This window comes from Mus caroli, unplaced genomic scaffold (genome assembly GCF_978045245.1).
Source record: "Mus caroli unplaced genomic scaffold, Mus_caroli_1 scaffold_7, whole genome shotgun sequence".
Lineage (NCBI taxonomy): Eukaryota > Metazoa > Chordata > Mammalia > Rodentia > Muridae > Mus > Mus caroli.
In genome coordinates this window covers 91,034,612-91,047,511 of record NW_028227262.1, presented here as the reverse complement: position 1 = coordinate 91,047,511, position 12,900 = coordinate 91,034,612, and the positions used below count along the sequence as shown (strand labels likewise).

General features: G+C 38.7%; 1 protein-coding gene across 3 annotated transcripts in view; it reads left to right on the top strand.

Annotated features, from left to right (window-relative positions):
- Lancl2 (LanC like glutathione S-transferase 2) overlaps positions 1-12,446 on the top strand; it is a 39,299-nt gene extending 26,853 nt beyond the window's left edge. For all 3 annotated transcript variants that reach the window (XM_021164658.3, XM_029478559.2, XM_021164659.3), the window contains exons 7-9: positions 4,919-5,095; positions 7,195-7,267; positions 10,651-12,446. In XM_021164658.3, coding sequence (XP_021020317.1) covers positions 4,919-5,095; positions 7,195-7,267; positions 10,651-10,745 — 345 coding nt within the window. In that variant the 3' untranslated portion in view covers positions 10,746-12,446. The remainder of the gene's footprint in view (positions 1-4,918; positions 5,096-7,194; positions 7,268-10,650) is intronic.
- The last annotated feature ends 454 nt before the right edge of the window (positions 12,447-12,900 follow it).

The following is a 12,900-nucleotide window of genomic DNA, read 5'->3' as shown; positions in this document are numbered from 1 at the left end:
GGACAAGGAACAAAGATTAGAGCATTAAAAGATGAAGTACAAGCATAAGAAAAGTTAGCACTTTGTTCTCCTAACTACTTGAAGGATTAGAGATGACCATGCCTAGAGAGATATCGGAGAGAGCCAGCTGGTTTACTTTCATAAATTTTAAAGCTTTGTGAGAAATCATTCCAACCTAAGTAGTCCATCACTTTTCTGTTCTTACATGAAAGTAGTTACTAAGGACTGTTGTGTGCTGTACCAGGAGACCCAAGAGCTGTGCCTAGCTACCCATGAAGAGCAGGCTGTGTAAAAACTGTAAGGAAATGTGCTTCTGCTTGGTGTTTAGTTTCTGTTTTTTGAGAAAGCAATGGTTGAAACTAATGATCTGGGATTCATACAATTTATATAAATTTAAGGTTTTCTAAAAACAGTTGTCAAAGCATTGAAGACGTGGCGTTAGTGAATAAAAGTCTGAGTTCAGGCTCTCTGGTTGAAAGAAGGAAAAAGAACGGAGAAGGAAGAAAAATGAGAATCCCTGGGCAAAGAAAGAGCGGTTGAATTGACAGCTTGCAACCACCACTAACTCCGAATTATTATTGAATCAGTGCTGCTCCCATTCGTCCTTTCTCATGACCCTCTTCATGCTGAGGCAAGATAGGTGCTACCAGATACACTAGTATATATGGAGCCTAGTTGCTCTTAGAGTTCTTGCTTCTTTCCTGAGCCTCTTTGGCCCTCCTGCTACAATCTTCCTTTCTCTCCAGTCTTAGTCTCCTGGTAGGACAACGTGAAAAGCCCTGCTTGTAGAATTCAACCACTTTTCTAGTTCAAAGTTCCAAAGATTTCATTATTCCTAAAAACAAACAAATAAGCCAAAACAACAACAACAAAATCAAACCAGTATAGTCAGGTTCTTGACAGAAATATCCCCATAAACCTAGAACTAGTTTCTATGTCAGTTTACTTTTACTTTTTCTTTTTTCTTTTGAGAGAATAAATTCGACTATTAGACATACCACAACCACAATTTAAACATGACCAAGTTTTCAGGTTACGGATGTTAAACTCCATTTAGTAGAACCAATGACCATGATTCGGTTTAAACCTCAGTCTCGCCATTGTGTGAATTCTTGCTTCCTTCTCTTTCAGTGTTTTCTCTTGGAGTTGTATCTGATTTTGTACCAGTTTTCATCTGCATCACTTGAGGAATAGGATGATTTTGCTTTTCTTTCTTGGCTAGGAATCTGTTAATTCTGAAAGTATTGTGAAAAGATATAATGAGAAGCCAAGTCAGGAGTATGGTGCACAGTGGAGGAGGAAAGGAAAAGTGGGGGCCTCATATTAGTTTACTTTTCTATTGCTATATAAAATTCCATGAGCAAGGCAGCTTATACTTACAGAAGTGACTGGTTTTTTGGCTTATGACTCTAGAGAGTTTATAGTCTATCATGACAAGGGTGCGTGGCATTGAGCAACACTTACACTGCTTGAAGCAGAACTGGAGGCTCACATCTTAAATTGCAAGAAGGAAGCAGAGAGTGAACTAGGAACCCATGTGGCTTTAGAAACCTCAAAGCATATCCCAGTGATGAATTTTTTTATAGCAGGGCCATATCTCCCAAGTTTCACTGAACTGTACCACCAACTGGAGAGCAAATATTTCAGATTCCAGTGCCTATAGGAAATGTTCTTATGCAACTTACCACAGGAAGGAATTCATACCTGACATGGTAAAACTAGCCCACTACCCAGAACTGGTGAAGCCAAGGACCATAGAGGAGAACTGCCATCTCTCTAAATTAGTATAATCTTCAAGCACATTCTAAATACTTATTCTTCTACTCACAGGCAAGTATAGTTCTCATCTCATTAAGAAAAAAAGAAAAAGAAAAAAAAATCTTTTTGCAGTATTGACCATTACAGAAAGATGCAACTGGTTCAAATTCAGAGAACAATTTTTTCTCTATGGGGTTTCCCACAGCAACTGATATATATCTGCAGTACAACCCCTGAATGTAATACTCAGAGAAGACCATGAAGTTGTGGTAGAACAACTGCTACAGGATAATTGTTGTATATGTGATAGAAAATCTGAACCCATGAAATCTCAACAATATGGGCTCCTAAACAAGACATGAAAAATGACAATACAAGTTGACATACCATCACGAATAGGGAAATCTCACAAGGCCCCACCCTAAATAAGGGAGTTTCAGTTTTCTCCTGGGAGGAGTCCCCAGATAGGTGATCCAATCAAAGCTGTCAGCCTTAAACACATACATATGAACAACACTAAATGACTTGAACAGATTATACTAAAATTTTTATATATGTGTGTGTAACAATAATAATTATTTAGAGGCCATGAGTTTGAGAAGGTAAGATGAGGGTATGGATTGGATCTGATAGGGCAACCATTTTGTGTAACATGATCTTTCTTCCAGCTCTCAACATCCATTCTTCTGTAAATTTGACTATTGGATGACATGGGAGGGGGGGTTCTTTTACAGTTCTGTCTATTTGGTGTTTCATGTTTCTTTGATCCTCTTTACTATATTTTCATGTCTTATATTGTCTTGCTACTCACAGCTTTCAGTCTTCATTCTGGTATTTGTTCATATCTTCTTTGATATCCTTGTTCATATACGTTATTGCTGTGTTTGAATCATTATTTTATACATTAGCTGTGTTGCTTTTATTTCAGGTTACAACACTATGGGGGTACTGCTTTTATGGTGATAATCTATTCTCTTGGTTCTTTATGTAGCTTGTGCTATTGAAATGGGACCTGTAGTTAGGTTGTTAGTAGTATTTCTTGGGGTGCAAATTCTGCTGTACCTCTCCTTTGTTAACTGTATGTTTGGATCTCTGATTCCAATGACCCCAACTTGCCAGATTGTGTTCAGCTCAATGGGGCTTAGGGTTCAGTCTGGTAACAATGTAGTGTTGATGCTCAGAAGTTTCTAAGCCCAGTAGCAGGCCTTCTAGTTAAAAATCTCTTAACTCTAGGTAAAAATCTTTAGTAGTCTGGGGGAGTTGCTCTCAGTTCTCAGAGAACCGTGGTGCATGAAGTCATCAGTGAGATTCTTCGGTTCATATGTGGAAACGGAGCTCTGAGAATGGGCAGAAGTGAAGAAGTGAAGCTGAAGGACAGTGGTTCTGGGATGAGATTCTAGGGTAATTACCTAGAGAGTGGAGGCCTACAACAGGACACAAGACCTTTGAGTGTGATGCAGGGAGCAGGCAGATTTGATGGTGAGTGTCTAGGGTCCTTACCTAAAGAAGTGTGACCAGATAATAAACTGTTGGGATCGGAGTTAGCAGGTCCCTTACCTGCCAGGATGAGTTGAGTTGGTGGTCCTCTTGAACTTTGTGAGTTCACAAATTTACCTTCTTTACTACACTCACTTTGTAAATGCTTGGCCATTGTTTCCCTATAAGGCTTTTATATTTGAGTTTCTTTTTCTTTTCTGTAATTCAGATTGGATAGTTTCTATTAATTTAACTTTATATTCACCAGTTATTTATTTTGTCATGTCTACTCTGCTGTTAGCCACACTACTTAGTAAATTTTATATTACCCATTGACATTTCTCTGGGTCTAGAGAGAGAATTTATTGCATTGATCTATGTACTTGATCTGTATCATGCCACATTGCTGGGTTTTTTTTTTGTTTGTTTTGTTTTGTTTTTTTAAATTTTCTAGTAAGACTTTTGGAGTCTCTAATATAAATATCCTGTCAAGTAGGGATAGTTTGACTTGTCTTTGTATTAGTATCTATTTAATTTCACTTTCATGTATTCCAGCTAGTGCATGGAGCACAATACTGAAAGTCAATGGGGATGGTGGGTATCCCCATTCGTTCTTGTCTTATGGGGGATGCTTCAAGCTTTTCTTCAGGATGATGTTGGCTTGAGTTTCTCATATATAGCTCTTATTATACTGAGGTTTCGCCTAGTTCTGTATTATCTAGGACTTTTATCATGGAGTCAGGTTGAATTGTGTCAAAGACCTTTTCTATCTTGAGATGATAATTTTTTTTTTGGTTTAGGGCAATTTATGTTGTCTATAACATTTATTGACTTATTTATGTTGAACTATTTAGATTTCAAAAATAAAGCCAACTTAGTCATGGTGGATGGATAATCTTTTTTTTGATATATGTTTGTATTGCAAGTGTTTTGTTTTTATTTTTATGCCTTGTTTAAACTCATTTAATTTTTTGAAAAAATCTATTTATTATTCATTTAAATCTGTATCCTATGGCTTATCTAGGTATTTCTCTTTGGCAAACATTTCTACAGCACTAGACAGTTTTGGAGAGAAGATGCTGGTGTGACCTCTTGTATTGCTCATAATTTTTCGAATGGGACCTAGTTATGGAGACCTCTTTTCTTAGTTCTGTGTCTGATATGGATAGAGTAAGTTGGAGCAGAAGAGAGAATGTGAGGGTGGGATCGTGCTTAAAAGTTGAAAATGAGTTAGGTGGAATGAAGTTAGTTGAACAGGGTAGACTGGTATGGTATGTAAGATGTGAGCCCTGGTTCAAGCCTTGAGTATAGGGTAGATCTGGGCGGATAAAGAGGTTGCAGGTGTTGTGCCAAGGGCATGTGGGTTCAGAGGCAGGCATGGCAGGTTCTGGTGGGAGCTTAAAGGTTGGTTGCCACATAGGCACAGGTGGCCAGACTAGGTAGGCCTGGACACTGGATGTGGCACCAGTGCTAGGCCTGGTGGATTAAGGAGGATCTGTGGAGGGGAGACTCACTGAGTTAGACTGTGAAAAGGACCTGACTAGGTGGAGAGGTTCTTGTGTGTATTTAACCCAAATGCCTTATCTGTTTCATACTGTATAGTTTTTTAATCAACGGGGAAGTATTTTTCTGACTCTAATGCAAAACATTTCGCTAACACTGTTTTCGGTTTCTTTCTCTCCAGGTTTTTAAGGAGGAAAAATACTTGAAAGAGGCCATGGAGTGCAGCGATGTGATTTGGCAGCGAGGTCTGCTCCGGAAAGGTTATGGAATCTGCCATGGAACCTCTGGCAATGGCTATTCCTTTTTGTCCCTTTATCACCTGACACAGGATAAGAAGTATCTCTATCGAGCTTGTAAGGTGAGTATACCTCTAATCCACGCGGCTTCTGAACTTCCCAGAACAGATTCCAAAAGCACAACTCCTCCTCCTCCTTGCACCTACTCCTCCCAGGCTCTGGTTAATCTGTATCTTCTGGCGCAGCCTTGTCCTTGGGCCCTCTGTGTCTCTCTGTGAGGTGAAGGAAGCAGACATAAAGGTTGCTCTGAAGAGCACAGGTTCTGGAATCATACTGTCTGGTCAGAGTACAGCACTTATTTATTTGTTCGGTTGGTTTTTGAGAAAAAGTCTGAGCTAGCACAGATGGACCTCAGTTTGCTGCTGCCAAGAAAAATCATGAACGTGAACTGATCTTCCTGTTCCACCTCCAAATTCTAGGGTCACAGATCTTTGACGTCAAACCTGCCTTATATAAAAGCTTTATTGTCTTAAAGTACATTTATTCTTCCAGCCTCAATTTGCTTATTTGAAAAAAAGGGGAGAAAATGATTATCTACCAAAGATGTTTTAAGAATTAATTGATATAACATTCATACTTTCTACAGTTGTTCCTAGTTAAATCCTTCATTGGTTTCCCATTAAACTGCATGTCAAAGCTACCCTCCTGTCTCCCGAGTTTCTGTAGTCTGCATGCCTTGACCCTTTCCTATTTCTCTACCTCCCATCCTATACCACTTTCAGGCATACTTCACTAGATAGCACTGTTCTTCCCTCTCAGCAGAATGGAGGCTAAACTGTTATTACCTATTTCCTTCACCAAAAATGTACGTTCCATGGGCAAGTTGCATAGGAAATCTTTGCCTCTCCAGTGTTACTTTAACTATGATATTTTTCAGGGTCTTTAATACTACCAGTCATCTATTGAACGTTTTGCTTTATACTTGGCTCAAACTGGAAAAATATAAACTCCATGATTGTACTCGTCCAGTACAGTAGCGAGCTAAGAGCTGAGATCTTTCCACACTGGAGTGTTGTTCCAGCAACTGTTATAAGGCAGTAGATGTGAGGACACTGAGGAAAAGAGGGATGCTGAGCATGTTCTCCATAAGTAACCCAGGCTAGGGGAAGCCAGCGGCCAAGGCTGAAGACAGGTTCAGAGCCAAGGAGTTTTATTCAGATGGAACATGTGCTTGGAAGGAACAGGGTGCTGTTGAGTTATTGTGCATCTCTTCTCCAGGTGTCCCTACAATGTTTTAAGGTAAATATAACCTACAGCGAAAGAAACCAGCAAGGAAAGGTCTCTAGCTTTCATCCTTCTAGTGGGTTTTGGCCATAGAGTACAGTTCAGAGCCCTGGAAGCACTGCTACCCAAACTGGCTTCTTTAGTTATTGTTTTCCAAGTTATTTTTAATGTTCTTAATTGTGTGTGTGTGTGTGTGTGTGTGTGTGTGTAGGAATTTTCATATAAGTGTAAGTGCTCAAAGATACCAGAGGGGACAGTTCCCATCAAGGATGGCATTTCCGGTGTTTGTGAGCCACCTGGTGTGGGTGCTTAGACTCAAGCTAGGGTCCTCTGGAAGAGCACAGGTGCTCTTAATCTCTGAGCCATGTCTTGAGCCCTCTTCAATTCTTCTTCTTCTTCTTCTTCTTCTTCTTCTTCTTCTTCTTCTTCTTCTTCTTCTTCTTCTTCTTCTTCTTCTTCTTCTTCTTCTTTCTTCTTCTTCTTCTTTCTTCTTTCTTCTTCTTCTTCTTCTTCTTCTTCTTCTTCTTCTTCTTCTTCTTCTTCTTTCTTCTTCTTCTTCTTTCTTCTTTCTTCTTCTTCTTCTTCTTCTTCTTCTTCTTCTTCTTCTTCTTCTTCTTCTTCTTCTTCCTTCTTCTTCTTCTTCTTCTTCTTCTTCTTCTTCTTCTTCTTCTTCTTCTTCTTCTTCTTCTTCTTCTTCTTCTTCTTCTTCTTCTTCTTCTTCTTCTTCTTCTTCTTCTTCTTCTTCTTCTTCTTCTTCTTCTTCTTCTTCTTCTTCTTCTTCCTCCTCCTCCTCCTCCTCCTCCTTCTTCTTCTTCTTTCTTCTTCTTCCTTCTTCTTTCTTCTTTCTTCTTTCTTCTTTTTTTTTTAGCTCATTAAAGTGTCCAATTCATTGCCTCTTAAAAATTCTATTCTTAAAAAGACTCGTCTTTCCTTTCAGTTTGCAGAGTGGTGTCTAGATTACGGAGCACATGGATGCCGCATTCCTGACAGACCTTATTCTCTCTTTGAAGGTAAGAGTGTGAAAAATAAAATAAAACTGTACATTTAAACACTTAGTTTAGTAACACTGATTTCCGTGCTTTGAGGACTAGCATGAGGACATTTGCTGTTGCCTGAGTAAAGCCTCAGAACTAAAACACAATGATAGCAAGCCTGTTGTTCTTGCTATATTTTGGTCCTGCAAGTATCTTCAAAAATTTTAGAACTTGTATGAAGTACATATGCAGACAAAGCCTGGAAGGCTTAGTGAATGGGGGAAAGATAGTATGCTTATTCTTCTGCATTTCCTCTGTGATATTGTATATATAAATAAAATATTCTATGTGTTCATGGGAAACTTGAGTAGATACTTAATACAGTTAATTCTTTAAATGATATAAAGAATTACTAGTAACTAATATTAATAGAAAGTAGTAATTGGATATTAATAATTAGAAAAATAAGAGTGAATGTTAAAAAGAGTGTTCAATACTTCTACTGATGGTAAAAACAAGACCATTAGTTAAAGTAACAATTATTAAATCTTCCCAGTTAATAAATATAGTATATAAGAATATACTATAACTAATATATTATTATAATTATAATTGAAGTTCTAGAGACAGAGAGATCCTTATTGTTTGTTTATTTGATTTTTTTATGATAGGGTCTCTCTATGTAGTCCTGGTTGTCCTGGAATTTGATATGTAGATAAGGCTAGCCTCAAACTCATACAGAACTGCCTGCCCCTGCCTCCTAAGTGCTGTGATTAAAGGTGTGCACCAATACATTTGGCCTCCTAAATACTTTGTGTGTGTGTGTGTGTGTGTGTATTTGTGCACACAAGCACTTGCATGTTTTGGCTAACTTATAACCCACAGTGCCAAGAATTTATAGCATTAGGATAAATTGATAATATCTTTAGAACCACATCTTATAACTATATCCCAAACCTCGGAAAAAAATTATTTTAAATCATGTAGATAGGAAATGGATTTTATCACTGCTTTTTCTGTATAAGCTAAAGTCATAAGAAAAAATATTTCTCAGAATAAAATCTTTAGTTGTTTACATAACAAAAATATATGACAGACATTGTGGTCATTGCCTGTAATCTCATCACACTGGTAGAAAAAGCATTAGATCATGAGTATGAGTCTGGCCTAGGCTCTGTATTGAGGCCCTATCTCAGAAAAAAATAAACATGAGATGTGTTTGTTTTTGTTTTTGTTTTGTTTTTCGAGACAGGGTTTCTCTGTATAGCCCTGGCTGTCCTGGAGCTCACTCTGTAGACCAGGCTGGTCTCGAACTCAGAAATCCGCCTGCCTCTGCCTCCCAAGTGCTGGGATTAAAGGCGTGTGCCACCACGCCCAGCATGAGATATGTTTATATCTGACAATATTCAACTTTAACATGGAAACTTTAATTAAATGTGAAATTTTGACCCACAAAGTAAATTTAAGTAAAGTGCGTCAAAATTCCACAGTTGAACTTCTATGGCTAGGAAGTCAACTGACCATGTTTGCCCTGTGCCTCACCAATGCATGGCAGATAGAACTGGCAATAACTACTAACCAAGTTCTTATGTAGAAGCCTGACAGCTCTACTGAGAGAGAACACTGAATGGTATCTGATGTCCTCCGGGAGCACCCACTCTGCCAAAGGCAGCATTCTGTGGGACTGGCACCTGCCTATGAAATCCAGAAACCAGCTATTCTGAGGCTTCTCTCTAGGGTCCTCTCAAAGGCATTAAGGGCAACTTTCTGATTCTGATGGGTTCTAATAGGTCCGGGATTCTTTTATTCATTAAGCTTCTAGAACACTTTCTTCAAGTAAAAAGTTTCAGGGAAGGCTAGGACCAACCCAGATTTTCTTTAGCAACAAAATAAACAGTCTTTGACTGTACTCTGACAAAGAAACAGTACTTAGTAAGAAGGGCAGACTATTGGCAGCCATAAATCAGATGCTAGCTGCAGGAATCTGACTTAAGAAGCCGGTCCCCAGCGGCTGCATATGGATTCCATCCTGAAACAGACAAAGCTTATCTATGGCAGTTAGATACCTCTAATGACAGAATGGACAGAGTGCAGGAACACACAGGCCCACATATGCTGGTAGATCCATATTGTAACAGACGTTTGTTTTATACAGGTTGTACAGTTGTCAAGATTCAAAGAATACTTACGATCTATGTATTTGTTTGTGTGCAAATTTTGTGGCAAAAGAAAAGCTAAGCAGACTGAAACTGTGACAGGGGACAGTTTGACTGTCAATTACTCTGACTCAGGTGGACACACAGGCCTGGAGGCACATGAGGACAAGAAGCTCACACCCCAGACCCCCTAAGGTTTTAGTCAGTCAATTTCCAAAGCTGTTGTTTATTCGTGCCCGACCTTGTTGACATAAACAAATTGCACTTAGTTAAAAATTACTTTCTTTGAAGCTAAAGAAGATATAAAATACGATGGAGATTATAAAAGCTCTGAGAGGAGAGTTTCATTCTTGGACATATAGTTGACAATGTTCTTAAATTACTCAGGGCATTTTTTTTTTTTTTGCCTTTTTGTTTTAAATCATGTATGCTGATTATGCTCCTTAAGCCCTCACACCAGTTAGATAAGCACTGTAATACTGAGCCACATTCAAGATCTATATCCTTAGATGCTGCAGTGTCATCTTAACATTTCAAATGCAAGGAAAGAATCCAAAAGCCATTTCTTAAAGCATAGAGTAGTGCAGTAGAGGAGATAGCTCAGTAGATAAACTTACTTGTCATACAAGTGTTAGAATCTGAGCTTAAACCTCCAGAACCCAGAGTTCAGGTGTATTATTTCAGTTTGAGAGAGAAATTGGGAAGTGAGACTGGAGGAAACTCAGACACTTGCCAGTTAGCTACACTGGAATGTATGCAGCAGAAAACAATGGGGACCCTGTCTCAGACAAAGTGGAAGGCAAGGACTTACTCCTGAAGTTGCTTGCTGAGGTCTATACTCACACTGTGGCATGCATTTGCCTGAATACACACACACACACACACACACACACACACACACACACACACACAAATGGTATAAGTGCTGTTTTTTGGTTTGATTTTTGTTTGTTTGTTTGTTTGTTTGTTTTGGTTTTCCGAGACAGGGTTTCTCTGTGTAGCCCTGGCTGTCCTGGAACTCACTATGTAGACCAGGCTGGCCTTGAAATCAGAAATCCGCCTGCCTCTGCCTCCCAAGTGCTGGGTTTAAAGGCGTGCGCTACCATGCCCGGCATAAGTGCTGTTTTTAATGATGTCATTTTAAATTGATGATGGTACTTTCCTTATGTCCTTACAGCCCCTGGTAATGGAAGAGATTAAATATCACTTTGTTTTATTCAATAACCTGTGTGGTTTCTAAAAGATGCACATTTTGCTTTGCAGGTATGGCTGGTGCTGTTCACTTCCTTTCTGACATCTTGGTGCCAGAGACAGCACGGTTTCCAGCATTTGAACTTGGCTTTTTGCAGAAGGATTAAAAAGGTGCAAAAAGACAACTAACATACCCATTGGACCAAAAGCTACCTGATTGATTAGTGCCTGACACAGAACCCACTGTAAACCCTAAAAGAAGAAGACAACAGAAGGACAGAAACCTTCACAAGCCCCCTTTGTTGCAAAGACCCCCAATTAGAGCATGAGTGATAGAAATCACGTCATCAGCATTCTGTGACAGCGTGTCCCTTAAAGGTGTGAAATCTGAATCCTTCATCTCTAGGCTCCTTTTAGTGTGCATGTTTCTTGGTGCTTGTCTATAGGTGTAAATTGAATAACTAGAAAAGCCACACTCATTACATGAACTCTTAGCTGAGCACGTGTGAGTGTTAAAGGTGACAGGCACACATTTTTGTATATAGTATCTAAACTAGGGTGTCATCTCTATCAACAAAGAAACAGTTGTGTGATGTCTGTCTTGACCATCAGCTAGCAGATCTAGATATCCTGTGAGAATACCATGTTAGCATTTTCCATGGGCATGCGTGAGAGGCGGCTTCCCAAACCAGAATGAAGGCCAAGTCAGTGTACACTGCAGAGCTCAAGAAGGCACAATTGACACCTCCTCCCTCTGTGTGTCTTGTGGTCAATGTAATTAATGGCTAAGCATTAGGAATTCTGAGACATTTACTCAGATACATATTATTAAAACAGATACCTCCTTACTGTTTTCAGAATAGCTTATTACTATATAAAACAGAGTAGCTGTAATGCCAGAAAGATCTATCCATAGCCCTTCAAAAATTTATTTCACATTTTGGTAAACTATTATAAATTTGAAATTAATATGTTCCTTATTTTTTCATCCAGTTTGAGGCGATAAAATAAATTCTAAGCTGAATTTATACATGTAAGAAACAAAATATTTTAAATAAGGCAATTATTATCTGGGTAATTTTTTAAATTATGTTTAAGGGTATTAATTTTGATTCACATGCGGTTAGAAATCCTGTCATAAATTTCAGAGTTTGGTTGTTGTTTGTGGTACAAGTAGGCTAGATTTCCTAAGCATGTTTTATTGTGTAAGGGAAATTAATATATGTTTCTTGAAGGAAGCACCTGAGGCTGTCTTGTAAACCCTTCTCTGCATCAATGTAGAACTTGTAGGGCCATGATTTTGGCCAAGGGCCCTCAGAGTAGCAGCAGTAGTGGTGACTCTCCCCAGTATGTTTACTTATACTTGTTTGGTAGATACTATTATCTTTTTGACCAACATGCTGAGGGAAAAATAAAATGACCATAGAATAAATGGAGATGATTTTGTTTACAGATTTCCTGTTAAGACAGGTGGATTGACACCTTCCTGCTTACCACTAGGTATCAACACATGTACATTTCAGTGACGCCATTGACTTCCTTCATTATATCCACTACATGTGCTGCTGTGCATCCCATGAGGGTGCAGCCCCAATCCCATGAGGCAAAGGAGAAATGGCATGTGAACCAGGATTTAGGGGTCACTTATGGCCATTTCAGAGTTATAAATGTTTAAAATTAAATTTAAGAACATCTCACTTTTGTTTCTTAGGCTTGTACTATGTCAACAACTGTACTCTAAATGTGTTGGAAAGCTTAAAATATGTACACACAAAATAACATTTTGAAATCTTAAGGGAAAACGTTAGTGTTCACAAAAAGTGTTTGGGGTTCTTTGGTTTTGTTAATAAAAGACAGTTTTGTGGTGATGACTTATAGAGTCTTAATATTTTCTCATTTCTTTTTCAGTTCAACAGTGTTAAAGTGGGTAGTTCTGTGATTATCTTGGTTGTTATCTCTTGGTCACCAGCTAGCTTTTGTAGTTATGATCAAAACAATGCAAGCAGGCATGTGGCAATACCAGCAAGTTCTGTCCTCCTTCTGAGAAAGAGATTATTTGAAAGCCTTTAGAGTAGTGTTCCATGGATGCTTGGATAGTCAGAATTTGTCATATCCCCTTCTCCCACCATAAAGAAGAGTGAAGAAATTAATATATGTGGTTTTCCTGATGATATAAAAGCCAAGACTGGGGTTAGGAGGGAGGGGTTGGATATACCGAGTAACCAAAGGGTTGTTCCTCATGATTCAAATAAGGAAGCCTTTAAGAATGGTAGTATAGATCAGGCAGTGCTTCTTCGACCAGATTGTTTATGAGTGTCTTAG